Source organism: Micromys minutus, assembly GCF_963924665.1.
Source record: "Micromys minutus genome assembly, chromosome: 19".
Lineage (NCBI taxonomy): Eukaryota > Metazoa > Chordata > Mammalia > Rodentia > Muridae > Micromys > Micromys minutus.
In genome coordinates, this window is record NC_137954.1 from 44621130 (window position 1) to 44637228 (window position 16099).

At 40.3% G+C, this 16099-nt stretch overlaps 1 protein-coding gene across 1 annotated transcript in view; it reads right to left on the reverse strand.

The window, feature by feature from the left end:
• The window catches only part of SLCO4C1 (solute carrier organic anion transporter family member 4C1), a gene marked incomplete at both ends in the record, with an annotated part of 46528 nt that extends 32972 nt beyond the window's left edge, over positions 1-13556 (reverse strand). Inside the window, 2 exons of the mRNA XM_080932848.1 lie at positions 9457-9720; positions 13214-13556. Of these exons, the coding sequence (XP_080788974.1) occupies positions 9457-9720; positions 13214-13556 (607 nt within the window). The remainder of the gene's footprint in view (positions 1-9456; positions 9721-13213) is intronic.
• Positions 13557-16099: the final 2543 nt, after the last annotated feature.

The following is a 16099-nucleotide window of genomic DNA, read 5'->3' on the forward strand; positions in this document are numbered from 1 at the left end:
ACCTCTCATGGTCACAGATGGTAGAATTGACACTGTGGAATTGTCTCCATTACCAAAACAAAACTCCAGATTCAACTAAATTGTCCTCAAAATTTCAATAACGACTGTCACAGAAATAGTACAACCAAATTTAACATTCCTATGGAAGCACAAATGATAATGGAAGTCAAACTGAGCAAAATAACAAGGTCAGAGGTGTCACAGTTATTGACTTTAAGTTAGGGGACAGCCATGCAAATGGAAACAGCAAAGTACTGGCATAAAAATGGACACATGAATGGAACCCAGGATCCAGAAATAAACCCATACAGATATAGCCACTTGATTTTTAACCAAACTGTCAACAACAAACAACATATCGTAATACTTTTCAACAAAATGTGCCGGGAAAATTGGATAAACAGATGCAAATAAATAAAATTAGATCTTTATCTCTTGGTCTGCACGAAATGGAGGAAGGAAGACTGCAACTTTGAAATTGCCAGAAGACAGGAAAAATACTTTAGGGAAAAAAAAAAAAACAGATACGAGCTATTTGAAAAGGACTCTAAAATTTGACACATGAAAAGTCAGGAAATTAATATCTTCTGTAGAGCAGAGGACATGACTAACAACACTGTCAGAAAATAGCCTACAGAATGAAAGATCTTGTGAGCTACATATCTAACAGATGATGAGATTTTAGACTATTTAGTGCACTTAAAAAATAAATATAAAACTACAACAAACCCAGTCAGTTAATGAACTAATGAAAAAACTGCTGCTCAAAAGACAAAGTACACATTAAAAGTTGTAAACCAACCTTACTCAGTAAGAAAATGCAAACTAAACCTACATTGAGACTTCACCTTTCCGCATACAGGATGCCTAACTATCAAGATAAGAAATAACAAACAGTGGTAAGGGAGAAGAGAAAGAAAACCTTTGGATACTGCTGTTGTGAATGTTGTCCTACAGTCAGTGTGGAGTTCCTTAAAAAACTAAAAGCATCTCTACAATAGGGTCCAATTCTGGAACAAAGTGCCACAGTGGTATGTATCCATCCGTTGATATTTCAGTCTTGTAAGAGCCAAGTTATCAGATCTTCACAAATATTTGTCAACAGATGAACGGATAAAGATATGGTGGTTTACATTCATTCTAGAAATTTTTATTGTGATTTTTTAAATTTGCACATGAGGGTACAGACATGGAACAGTGCATAAAAAAGAAGTCAGAGAACAGCCTGTGTAGGTAGTCAGTTCTCTCTATGGACCATGTGGGATGAGGAGTAGAGTTCAACTTATCACTCTTGATGGCAAGGACCTTTACCCACTGAATCATTTCACAAGTCCACAGTGGAGATTTATTCAGCCATTAACAAATAATAATTAGAACCTTTTACACAAGAATCATAAAATATATTACTAAGAACATAACAAAGGAGGGTGGATTAAATACATTACCTATAAAATTGAGTAATAAAATAAATCGATTCTTTAGCGATATCTCTACTAATAGTAAAGATGTCCAACATATATTACAATTAGGCATAGGTTCAGCCAGCTGTTTTACTAAGCTGGATTTAAATTTGTGTGTATAGATATGTATATAGATGTGGTAGACTGATGAATGAGTGTTAGTGAAAATTGGTTACAAATACATGCATAGGAACAAGGTCAAAACCACACTGGGATTATTTGCACACACATGTACATTTGAAAAGATTGGATGATGTTAATAGTGGGTGGCCTAGATGAGGCTATACTAAGATGTACTTCTTTTTCCACTCTATTCTTACTAGTCTATCTTTTCCTGAAGGTCTTAGAGCATCCCATTACTATGTTTAAAATCAGGGAGTGAAGACATTCAAAATCAGAAAAGGTGTCTACTAAAGAGGCTGGATTGAATTGTGTGACAGGAGGATCCAATTATCTGAGCCACACTAGTGTTTCCTCTTTTAGGTCATAAATGTGGAAGTTTCAAAATATTATGCCACATTTTGGCAAGACATGAAGACCAAGGTGCATCTCATGAAATGCAAATACAATCTACGGGAAAGTTTTAACTCTTGTAATGTTTTAACTACCATTTCCCATGACTAACAGAAAACAGACAGCCATTTTAATTACCAGGGATGTCATTGTAATTCTATGCTACTGTTCAAGGAGCACTGACTGTCACACCATGCACAGCCTTACCTGTGAGGTTATTATGGACATTTCTAGCCAAAGGACCCTAAGCAGGATCGAAGAGCTGTACCAGTGCACACACAGAATCTCTGCTTGACTCTGACTCATGCAATAGCATCTAATGGGCAATACTATTAGAAGTAAAACAAAAGAGCTCATTAAGGCTGACACTGACCAATGTATGCACTTTTAAGGAACATGACTTTGAAAATGGAATTTCCTCTTTTTGTTCCCTATCACAAACCACATTTTTACCAATTTTTGAGGAAGCTTAAAAAAGAAAGAAAATTATGTAACATGCACCTCCCAAGCATTTTTATCTATGCAGACACAACAGTGCCATACATCACTTGAAAATCACATTACACATCCCTTAAAGAGAATCCTGCCCTGCTGCACCCTTTCTAAGCACACCAATGAAATCAGTATTTTATTAAGTATTTAAGGCAAGTCAACAGTAATTTCAAAACATTTCCACCATATTCTAAAGTTGCTTCTCTTTTTAGCTTCCTTTGTTACACTATAAAATATCAGATGTGAAATATTACTAATAAAATCATTCATGGGCAAGAAGTTTGGCTCACAATATTACAAGAACTTCTTATTCAACACACACACACACACACACACACACACACACACACACACACACACACACACACACATACTTTGACAAGTATAATCTGAGAATCCCGGTGAGTCATTCTGAACTCACTGACCAAAGAGCATCATTGCCATGCTTGTTTTTGCTTTGTCGATGTCACTTCTTTCTATTCCCTCTTCCAGGTTACTACTTTAGCAAGCACATGTCGGAAGAGAATGTTCTGATCCTGCCATAGGTCTAAGTATATGGTTATGGCATCAGTACCTCATGAGGGAGAATTCTTACAGAACAATCACTGACATGTCAAATATTCAGATAATGGATACATCTTTGAGACACTATGACTTTTCATGGTACACCAGAACTAGGCAATAATACAAGACACATTAAATAAAAAAGCAGTCACCCAGGACAAGGATTACTATGCAAGAAGCTATAGGAAGACTGAATCACCACTGTGGTGGTTTCCATGAAAAGAGCCCCCCTAAGGTTTATATTTGAACATTTGGGTGGAACTATCTGGGGAGAATTTCAAAGGCCCGGAACCACCCGATGTCCTCTCTGCCTCATGCTGGTGGAGCGGATGGAAGCTCCACCCATGCTCCAGTGCCATGCCACCCTTTGCCATGTTCCTGATATGGGCAAACCCTCTGAAACTGAAACCCAATGCAACCTCTTCTCCTATAGTTACCTTGTTTGTACCATTTTGCCACAGCGACAGAAATGTAACTAAGGCAACCTTTGGTAACCCAAACCATAATTTCATATAAAGTATGGTTTTATTGCATATATTACACTTAACCTGAAAGTGTTTGTTTCAGTATACAATGAAAAGGTCTAAATAAAAATGATTTCCATAAAGAAAGAACTATCAAAAAAATCCTTATGGTCAAAATCACAGCACCTTACAATTTTTTTGTTGGTCATGCCTTCTTTAATATAGATAACCACATGTTTTATATTTTGGGTGAAGAAATGAAAAAACTCTGCCCAAGCATAACATAAAAAAATAAAACAAGATAGAAAATAGAAATTAAGTTTCATTAAAGTCATTTTCCTAGAGCAATTGTTTTAAGTGAGTTTCTCAGGACAGCCAACATCCTATGTGTGAACTTCTTTCTAAGCTAATTATCTTTTAAAAATGAAGTTATTTATTTTATATTCCAAACACTGCTTGCCATCCCTCCTCTCTTTCCATTCCCTTCCTCTCACCTCTGCTCTTAGTTCCCATTCACTTCTCCTCCCCTTCTTAGTACAGGGAGGCCTCCCCTGAATACCTACCAGCCTTGGCATTTCAAGTTACCGTTGGACTAAGTTCATTTTCTACTGAGGTTAGAAAAGACAGCCCAGTTAGGAGAAAGGAATCCAAAGGAAAGCAATACAGTCGAAGACAGACCCTCCTGAATATCCAGCTGCACAGCCGATTCATACGTGAGGAGCGACGTCATGCATGCTCTCTGATTGCAGTTCGCTTTCTTATAAGCCCCTATGGGCCTCGGTTAGTTGATTCTGTATAATCTACTCATCCAAAAGGAATTAAAACGACCTTGAATAGAACCAAAATACTATGTAGTAAAGATTTGTGACATTTCAAATCATAGTTTTATTAATGACCAGTTAAGGTTACAGTTCAGTTATGAAAGAAACACCAAAAGGGCAGGCATGGCTGTACACACCCTCATTCCCAGCACTCAAGAGGCAGAGGCAGAGGAATCTTGGTGAGTGTTGTGACAACTTGGTCTACAAAAGAGCTCCAGACAGGCAGGCCTGCATCAGAAAGGAGTGTGCTGCTGTGGTGCATGGTTCGAATAACAGGCATCCTCAGCAAAAGTTCAAAGCGAGCCTGGGTTTGACCTGGTCATAAAATCCAACATCAAAACTGACTGTCGACGCCAAAAGTAAAGTTTTAAGCGCTGCTGAATAATACTTATTTGGGAACATTTTATGACAGTTTTCTATTTTCAGCTCAATAAGTTTAAAACATAGTACCTAGAAATATTTATTTCTCTTTCTCTTAAGACCTTCTTTTTTATATATATATCCAGTAATGACGGCAGGCGAAACTTCCCTATGATAAATTCCTTCATCTCCATGCAAAGCTAATACCTCCTATCTTTATGTCTCTATAAAATCTCCAGTTGAAAAATAATTATCCTTTGTCCAGATCTACTTTGGTTTTCTACAAGACAATAGGAAAGCCTGCTGATCCAGATCCTCCCTTCTACTTCCGCCGACTCTCACCCTCCTTTGGTGTCATTCCTCACACCTGTCGACATTTTACATGCTACTTACATTTCATATTTGGTTTTCATCTACTTACTTACGATATTACGTTACTTTAATCTCCTCATAGAGATTAACTCATCCAAAATGATTTTCCTCAAGTAGAAGAGAAAAAGAAAAAAAAGACCCTCAGGAAACAAAACATGCAAGCCTCGATGTTCACTTCAAGTGAAACTACAGGGCTGATTTCAGTTAACAAAATGAGCTTCATGTTTCTCAAGTTGTTTTACATTCAGGGTTTTTGGTGGGTGTTGGTTGTTGTTTTTGTTGAACAGCATCTCAAGTAGTCCAGGATGCTTCATGAGAATTGCTCAGGAGCCTGACGATGACCTTGAACTTCTGATCTGCTGGCTCTGCCTCCCAGAGCTCACCTTATAGAGGTGTGGCACCACGCCCAGTTTATGCTCTGCTGGGAACTGACTCTGGCTCTAGCATTAGAAAAGCCGTTACTGCTGAGTTCCATCCCGGCATCCTTAACTTAGGTATTTCTTTACTTATAAACGTACGGTGTCCTCAGGCTTCTAATTCAATTACTGGTGTTTTCAACATACTTGTTTTCCTTTGTCACTTAAATCCCCAGTTATTTCTTTCTTTTTATATTTCTCAGTGTTAGACAAATAATATCAGAGTTTTGTTCCAGGTTTTCATATTTGTGAATGTGAATTAACTTACTTGAACAAAGACGCTATGATGTATTTTTTAAATAATACTTGGCTTCTTGAATTAAGGAAAAGGAGATAAGGGAAGATTCAGTCCTGTTGGTAGAGTGCTAGCTATTCATGCAAGAGGACCTTATTCTCAGAACCAACAGAGTCCCAAATGGTGGCCTATGCTAGCCCATAAGTCCTGTGAGTGACAGAAAATGAATCAGAATTCCAAGGTCATCCTTGGTTATACACAGCTCAAGGCTAGTCTGAGCCACATGATACTCTGTCTGGAAAGAAGAAATTGTTTTAATTTAGAGAAAAAAAACCTTAAATCATCCAATATGTAATAAACTATGAATAGTAAACACAAAGTCTTAAAGCAAACCAACCAGAGCATTAAAGTTAGGATTAATTCTGAGAATTATTGATTATGAAATCACTATAAAGTCACTGTATCACTTGTTGTAAAGTTTTAGACAGTAAGAAAGGACGTTAATTCCAGCATTCATCCTGTGTTCAGATGCAGGACTTCTTCCACACGCAGCATTCAATGTCAGCCTGATTCTGTATCATGTGTGAGCTCTCAACCTCTGCTCTGTGCCTGCTATCTCATTTTCTTTTGAGGAAAAACACTCATAAAATTCAAAATAACAGCGAACTATTAGCTAAGCATACACACACACACACAATTTGAAGAAAAACTAACAAAATGCCCCCCTCCCCCTGCCCCCTGCAAATATCAATGTGGCACTACTAAAATTTAGACTTAGGAAGCAGTTCTGGTACAGTGTTTACACTTTAAGCGCTGGCTTGTACATTTAGGCACACACACACACACACACACATAATATTGTGTGTTTTTATATATGCATTGCACATTGGGTATAATAAACATTCCACTCTGAAGTTTAAAGCCAAAGCCTTGATTCCCACTCCAGACTCCCTTCTCTCTCCTCTTCTATACTCTAGGACACGGTCCCAGGTGGTCCAAGGAAATACAAAGGGGTCGGCCTGGGGGACCTCCAGCTCCCCATTTTCAGTTCACAGCACATTCTCTCTTGGTGTTACTATGCTGGTCACAACTGACAATTCCTGAAACCTTCTAAGCCCTCAGGTTTGTGTCTAACCTGAAAATGATCTCTGGAAATGGTCCCTCATTATCTAACTATCAGGACTGTAACCTCCAGTTACCTTGTCTATTCCCTAATTTTGTATTCTTCCTCAAATAACCAGTGAAGTAAAATTGTTTTACTATTGTTTTCTCAGACCCTAGCATTAGAGACATGTGGCACTATGTACAGCTTTGTATACTCCATGTCAACAATATTTATTATAGATATAGCACAGCAACGTAAATGCAGGCTCGAGTTTCCTACCTTAGTGGACTAAGTCTAATCTATCAAAATATTGAAAAATATTGACAAGAGCAATAAGAATTTTGTGTGTGCTTGCATAATACACAACATTTACTAAAAGCTTCTGTCCTTCCTTCATCAATATCTCAGGTCCAGCTGTGAGCCAAGTCTCCCATGCCCCAGAAACACCTTACTTAGTAGCTGTTCCCCTTTGGGATATCACAGGTTCACATTGACTGTAACTCTGGATGTGCACTGCAGGAGGTACACTCTCAATGCCACACGGATAGAGGCCAAGGTTTTGTACAAGAGGTACTTATGATTTACCTGATAAAGCCTGAGGCTTGCCAACTAAGTTTCTTTAAGTACAAGAAAGTTCCCCAGACATGGTTGCATTCTCCTCCCATTCCAGCACTCAGAGGTATGCCCAGAACAGCCAGGACTACTCAGAGAAACCTCCTTTCAAGCAACAATAACAAGCAAACAAAACAAAATATAATCTTCTCCAGAGGTGAGCGCAACAGCAGGTTGTCCTATAAGTAATGACCATTTCTGAAAACATGCATACAAGTAACAATATGCAGACTGGAGTTATATTTAGGAATATATATGTATATTCATATGTACATCACGATGTAAGAACAAATAATTTTAAAAAAATCGTGCCAGGATTTAGAAGAGAACAAGGAGGTGTATATGGGGAGTTTTGGAAGGAGGTAACAGAAAAAGAAAGTGTTATAATTCTATTATAAAAATTAAAACACACATGAATAAACACACACACACACACAGGCTAACAGCCCAAACAAAGAAGAAAGGCGCCTGGTTAACTGTAGCAGTAAGGGCCCAAACACTGCAACACAAATAAATTCATTTACCCTGTCACACTGTCACAGTCAGTAGGAAGTGTTCCTCAGAGGCAAGGTGGTTTGAATGTTCTGTATGGCTTAGATTTCAAGGTGTAACAACACAGTCTATGCCGCAATGTGTGCCGTGTTCCTAACACCTCCCCCCCCAGTGAAATTATGCAGTTGGTCTTATGCAACATTGCCCAATGCCAGCTAGAGAATCCACTTAAGGACTCAGTCCACTGACAGCATCTTCTCCTACCCTATTCATTTGACCACTTTCATAGTTTAAGTGCATCTTTATACTTGTGTTTCCCATTTTTATGTCTAGATGAAATATTCTTATACAATAAACATCTTAAAACCAAGTTCACAGCTCAAACCTTTTTTTATTGGGAATGACATCTTATTCCTTATTATCATGCAGTTGGGAGGTCAGCCAGTCTTGGGAAACATTAACATGCTAATATTATTTTTAAAATATATATTTTGTCTATATGTATTTGTATGACATACATATCCAGTGCCTATGGAAACCAGAAGAGGTCATCAGATCCACTGAAATTAGAGGTATGGGTGTTTATAATGTATTATATGGATTCTGAGAACCAAACTCGGAGCCTCGGTGAGAGCGACAAATGCTCAGAATCACCGGTACTGCTTTAACATTATTTTAATGTTAACACAAAAACATTAAAAGAGTAACTTTAAAGGAAATTCCAGGGCTCGTAATATGGCTGGGTGGGTTAGATGCTCACAAGCATCTGCATCTGCAATTCCAGTGAATCCAATATATACACGAAGCAAGACACCAATGCACATAAAATGCATTTTCCAAAAATTAAAAAGGAATGCCTATACTACAATAGCTCAGTTTCTCCTTTCTCTCTCCAGGCCTTTTCTCAGTTGCCTAATCCCTGAAGGCGTCTCAATATTTGTTATTGACAATCCCATAAAGGACATAAAGCTGTTAAGGTTAACACCCACAATTCATAAGCAGGTTACTGTTTTGCCATTTACAAATGACTGTGCAGTCACAAGGTTCATTAGATGTCCTCCCAAGCCTTTAAAGAATGGGCTTTGTTTACTCGAGGTGACATAGTCTGCAGGCCACTCGGAAGCTGTAAGAACAAACTGGAGCCAAAAGAAAACCTGGACTTCAGTCCTGAGAGAAAGTTTCCCAATAGGCCAACTCACCTGTCTTGTCTTAAAGCAGGAGTGTGAAAGCCCAGCACACAGAGCTGTAATCACTGCAAATAACCACAGCCCAGAAGAAAACCTACAAGGCTTAGAAGCTCGGGGAGTTCCTTTCCATTTTAAGGGCAACCTCGCACAATGTGGGAAAAGAGAATCAGAGAATCAGAGACCTGGAAAGTCACTGAAGTAAGAGATAACACACAGTCTTATCTCTCTGATCTCCAACCTTACACAATTCGCACAAAACAGCAGGAGAGACTTTAGACCTGACCTTACTGTACATGTGTCAACAAAGCTGCTTCTATGTGATCATGGTGATGAAGGCAAACAAAACCATGACAGAGACTTTACCTTCAAAAATGGCTCCCAGTTCATATCTTCCACTGAAGAAGTGCGGCAAGGAGAACACCAGCGCTCCCAGTCCTATCATAAAGGACGCGAAGGCGAGCCAGCGAGGCTTGTGTCCTCTCTCGCCAAAGAAAGACACAAACAGAGACAACACGCAAAAGGAGATATCGTAGCTCGATGAGATCAGGCCTGTCAGTGAGCTCTTCATTTCATAGCGCTTCTCGATGGTGGAAATGCTAATGTTCACTAGGCCATTCACTACAATACCTGGAAAAGAACCAAAGCCTGGTTATAGCTTTACTCTACAGCCCATTAGCAAGGGAGAGCATTTCCTTTCATGTTGTAAAATGTCCCATCTTTGGGTGTTCCACCAAAGCAATGCTTACTTATAGCTATTTGTCTACATTCACTTTTCTCTAATTTACCAACAAAAGTCAGACTGGTAACATCCCAGTAAACGGGTTTGCTAGGGAGTTCTTAAGTTCATTCCGGACACTCCTCTCCACAAAACTCTCTGGAAAGAGTACAACAAATACTACAATCACACACATGCACATTGCTGAAAGGCCCAATTACCTCCTTAGTCCCAGCCATATTTATCGGTAACTTCCACTCACCCTGAACCAAGTTCAAGAGGAGGAAGTTGAGCTCTCAAGTGCATTTCTTCTAACACCTTCACAAATACTAAATCTTTCTTCACCCACTTTGAGATATGGCACTGTGAAGTCCCTTGGCTCTCCTAGAATCAATGATCGTATAGCCCTGACTACTCAGGTGCTGCGATTACAGGTGGGCACACTAAGGCCACTTTAAATGTTTCATTTCAACAATTCAGGGTTAAAAATAAGCAAAATCCAAGTGTCATTGTGACCACCAATGTTCTAAATCATATTCAATGTAAAATATTGAAGAAAAGGCTATGGACACTCCACCTGCCTCTAAGCAGAGGGATAAAGAACTCGGAGGTGAAGAAGGTTGACTGAGTCCAGTGTCCATGAGATTTCAAGCTATCCCATCCAGATGCGGGTTAAATCCACCGGGGCAGAGATGTGAGGATAAGGGGAAAAACTAAAATGGAAAGGTTTTATTGATTGTGCTTATGAGCCACTAGGCATCACGCTCATCGTTCATTGGGCTGGATAGAAGCATACCATAATACAGGCGGTCTGTACTGTTGCTTCATGGAGACTGCGACTGAAAATACATTTCAACAAAAACGGTATCTTTCAAGAATTTAAAACTGTGTTTGTTTATTGCTCCTTTTGAAGACTCTCAACCAGTTAGTAATTTGAAGATTGTAAAACCAAATGTGCAAAGCACCTAGAACTGACATTTGTAAAGAAATAGTTACTTGATACCATGAAAAACTTTCCACCCAAACTTCAATCTTCCAACATACCTACAACCCTAATGAAAAATTAATCACACTAGGCCAGATGGCATATGCCTTTAATCCCAGGACTGGGGAGACAGGGGCAAGCAGATTTCTGCCGGTTAGAGGCAGAGGCAAGTCTGGCCTACAAAATGAGTTTCAGGATAGCCAGACTACACACACACACAAAAAAAAAAAACAAAAAAAAAAAACAAAAAAAAAAAACTCTTATCAACCAGTCAATCAATCAATATAGTAAAATTTTAGAAAATAAGTAATACCTAGTAAGCAGATATCACTGGTTTTATAGTAAACTTTCATTTGACAAACACATGGAAGAAGATAGCATTTAACCCTATGAATCTCAGATTCTACGTCACACACAGCAGAGAAAGAATGTAGACTATGTCTCTTTGTAAAGGCCTGCAGATGGGAGACACCTTGGGAGGTAGAGAAACACCCAGTACCTTTGAGCAATATCTATTAAACTCATTCCGTAAGTGTTTCTTCTTAGTCAAACATTTATTCATATATAGTCGAAACAGATTTACCAAGGGTAGTGAGACCCCCAATACGCATTCAACCACTGAAACCTCAACCTGGGTATAAACTACTTTCCTGGGTTTTTTCCTCAGTTTATTTCTCTTAAACCAGAGTAATACTTTAAACTAAAGCAGACATCCCCTCCCCCCGAGAGTACCAATTCTGTTTGATAAGAACTTAAAACAATGGTTTATGTTGAATATAGAGACTTGTGGAGTAACAGGCATTGCACAATAACATTTAATGTAAAATATAAGATATATCTTACTTTTTAATTCTATACTGCTTTAGCAACTATCCTCTGTAATTACTAGTTTTGAATTAACTGCAACCAAGACATAGCTAGAAGGAAACTATGTAGGGATAAGGAAAGGAAACCAACTACAGCTCAGATCTCCAGAAAAGGAGCAGGAGGGTACTTAGGTTCAACAAATATTTACTTAGCACCCAGAGGGTGAATGAAAAGAGAGCAAGAGAGGGAGAGAGAGCAGAGAGAGAGAGAGAAAGAGAGAGGGGGGAGAGGGAGAGGGAGAGGGAGAGAGAGGGGGAAGGGGGGAGGGGGAGGGGGAGGGGGAGAGGGAGGGGGAGAGGGAGAGGGAGAGAGGGAGAGAGGGAGAGAGGGAGAGAGAGAGAGAGAGAGAGAGAGAGAGAGAGGGAGAGGGAGAGGGAGAGGGAGAGAGAAGCTGAGTACTTTGAAATGGGGAAAACAGAAATTAAAATAAGAACAGAAGACAATAGACTTCAATTTAGATTTCTATAAATTTAGTGGAGAAACATGTCTCATGACCCTCCATTATCTCTTCGGTTTCATTCCTTTCAACCACTCCTTGACTATTACAAAATAGTTTGGGATTATGGCTCAACCAATACCAAAGATGTCTGCATACCAAATTCAACATAACTTTCAGCATGTCCTCCAATACGTCCCACCTTAGGCCCATTGCTCCTCAGACTGTCTACTTAGAATAGCTTCCCATTTATTCTATCCCTTTCGTTAAAAGCAACTTCCAACTTCTTTCTTTCTGCTAAAAAGAGACAAAAAAGAAGAAAAAAAAAAAAAAAAAAAAAAAAAAAAAAAAAAAAAACCCAAAAAAACAACCTTTCTTCAAGTTTCAAGGAAGCTCCGGTTTAGATCCAAACTCCAGTGGGGATAAATCTAGGCTTAATCTGTTAGTCCCAAGGGAATTTCAAAGAGCTCCTAGAACAAACAGACATCTGATAACTCCTGAGACTGAAGAGCTGATTAAGGTTCACCCTGCATGGCTTGAAGCCTTTTCAACCTTTTCTCATTTACTCACGGGTCTGCAGTTGTACCCGCATTCTCAAATATCCAGAAAATGAGATTACCTACATGTAATCTATGCTACATAATCTAAATACTTCTATCCTCGTTCCTCTTGGATCTACTATTTGCAAAGTTTTTAATCCTTCCTCCGTAAAAACAAATAAATAAACAAATCCCCTCCCTAGATCCCAGTAGATATTACGGTTTTAAAACAGGGACCAATCTACCCTATGACTTTTCGTTTTCCCAAAGGAGGATTCTCATAATCTTCCCTAGAGGAATCCACTCTGCGAAACTGAGGCAGAACACAAAATTAGTAAAAATGTTATGGGGGTAGGGCTAAAATATGGACCTCAGAGAATGTGGCGGACACCCACAGGCAAGAACATCTTCAAGTTCCAAACCCAGGCATGGGGAAGTGTGGGTGAGGGTTACCTAGTAAAGAGTCAGCAACCAGGCCTGTTGGTGGGGTTCCCCTGCACCTGCTTCCCCTCTCCAAGCCCGACCCCACCCAACCACCAGCTCAGCCAAAGCCCCCAGAAGCTGGCGCTGGACTTTACCTTGAGTTAGGGCTAAGAGACAGTAGTGAAGCAGAAAGCCTCGGGGGTTATTGCAGCGTTGGAGACACTGGGGATGGAAGTCCCGCCACCCGCAAGGTCCCTCCTCAAGCTCGCTTGGCTGTGACCCGGGCGGCTCATCAGAAGCTGGGGGAGTTAAAGAAGGCGGAGATGGCTCAGCTGACTTCTGGGGATCTTCAGATTCCCGAAGCTCCGAACCCCCATTCTGATTCCTGGAGGCCACAGCAGAGACCTCCACCTGGGAGGGCGAAGCAGACGCACGGCGTGGGGTGTCTGGGCTGGAAGGGACGAAAGCCGGGTTCTCTATTCCGTCGGAGCCCTGCATGGTCAAGAAAGGTTCTCTAGACTCCTGTGTGGGTGATCCGCAAAGGCTGGTTTCTTTCCTGGCTCCGCCCCTGGGCAGGTGACAGCGCCCTAGGGCTGGACTAGTCTCCGCCTCTTGGCCCTCCCCATCTGGCACTTCGCGGCCACCGCAGCTACCAGGACACTCCTGGAGCTCCGGGTCCTAGGCACCTAGAGGTGTCTGCGATGCTTTCTGCCGCACCGGTTGCCACAAATGACAACCCCGATGCTCTGCGTTGGCGTGAGAGCCAGCCTCTGCCAGGTGAGAGAACAGGGCGACACTATCTCCGATGTGAGGGCGGCACTTTCGGGGTTCTCCGCAGAGCGCTTTTTTTCTGAGCCCAGGGACCGGGAAGTGGCAGAGACTATGGGAGCCTGTGAGCCAGCATTCCCCCTGGGTAGATGTATGAAAGCTGCAAACACAGTTGCATCAGGAGACCTTTCAGGAAAACCGGCTGCTGCTTTCTCCTTTGCTGCTAATTTGAAGCAAGAATCCTGAGCTCCAAGAATCAGGTATACTGCTTTGAGTTCCATGAACTATTAAGGTAATATAGTACATTCACCTACCTGCCAGTCTTCCTAGAAATAAATCTTTCCTCATCACCTACATTCACAAGGCAACATAGCCACCTTTTCTGTTTTAGTTTCTCCAAACTGAAGGAATGGCAAAACTTTACAAATGCATCCATGACATTCTCTCTGGCAGCATATTGTGAGCCTAAGGTGAAAAATGATGCCCATTTAAATATTGTGTATATATGAAACAAAAGAAAACTGGTTTGAAGACATTAATACAGTTGCATGGCTGACACTAATTCCAATCTATATATTTACTACGTGTCTACTTATATGTATGTATTTACTGATTACCAGAAAGTACTTATTTCCTGGAGGTTAACGACTGTTGGGAGTCTGGAGCCCACACAAGCTGGCAAATACCCCAAACACTGCTGCAGGAATCCCAACAGGAAGCAATCCCTAAGAAAGTCTACGCCGAGTCCTATATAGAACTAAGATAAATTCTCCATTGTGAAATCTCTTCTTTCTGTCTGTCTTTCTTTTTATTGATTGTACATTCTGTACTTAGTGGGTTGAGTGATTGAGATGTAAGCTAGCTCTGTGACTCTGAAGACTCAGAAACTAGTCTGGATTGCCACCAGGCCCGGAAGAGCAAAGGGTTGCTGTGTTCACTGTTACTGGCCTTTAAATGAGTTGTAATTGCTGTTAGGTACGTTTCACACGTTGAAGAATCTGTGCCCCAAGGAGAAACAAAAACCCTCCCAAGGCAGCACATTGACAATATTTGCAGGGAACTGTAGGCCTAATATTTGTAAGGAACCGAAAGTTAGTTTTCTCACTATCTCATTATCTGTCTTTTAATTACCTCAGACTACATGTTACACAACCATTCTCAAAGATCAGAACAAATATTTCGCCCAGCGGGTTGACACATGCCCTTAATCCTTGAGATACAGAAGCAGGCAGATCTCTCTTGAGGTCAAAGGCAGCATGGTATACACAGTGAGTTCAAGGACACCTAGAACTACACGGAGACTGCTTCAAGAATGTGACATGGAATATTCCAGAAAGACTGGATTTGCTGGGATGTGAGTACCTTCATTGTAAATCTGAACACAGGAGTAGCAGCAACAGGACGTATGTAATATAAATGAGATATAAATCTAAGGCGTCTTCACTCTCAGTGTTAGTGGACTTTTGTCCGAAGATTAGCAAAGGTGCTGTTTCCTCATCCTGGACACACACCGGTGTTATTAAAAGTATTGCTAACATCATTTTTCTTTTACCTTATGTTCTTTGTGTGCTAATGATAGATGGGAGGAGACTGGCATGTTTAAAAGAGATGAAAAATTCTTTCTCTTCAGGTGCCCGGTTATGTTATCTTCCTCACAGTAAATGAACAGTAATCAAGACATTATATGAGTGTTTTACCTGTATGTACGTATGTATGTGTGTGTGTTCATGTCTGTGTGTCTAGCACTAGATCTTAAACTTGGCACACTGAGTTTGAGGCTAGCATCTATCAATGAGCTACACTCACAGACTTTTTTTTTTTTTTTTTGGTACAGGATCTCTCCACATTTTTTCAAGTTGGCCCCAAACTTGGCATCATTCTGCTTTGGCCTCCAGAGTTTCTCAGATTATAGACATGTGCTATAATCCTCCCAGCTCCATGGAATCTTATACTAACCAAATGCTAGCGAAGAGACAGCCTAAGGGCTCATAGTGTCCTTCATTTATCTCTTCCATTCATGTATTTCATACAATGTATGACTGAGAATAGAGAGAAAAGGACCAGTACTTATCAGCATAAGTTTTATACAATAACTGCATAGAGGTATTTATGTTAGAAAGAAACGCTGTGATTTTTAAAATGGTTTATTGTTTTCAGGGCTTATCCTTTGGTACTGAATAAACATTTGGTGTGCTCTCTCTGTAGAAGACTGTTTCTCCTGCTCTCTGCATTCCTTAGTGGCCTGTGGTTCTTTGTGCAGATTCAAGGCCTTG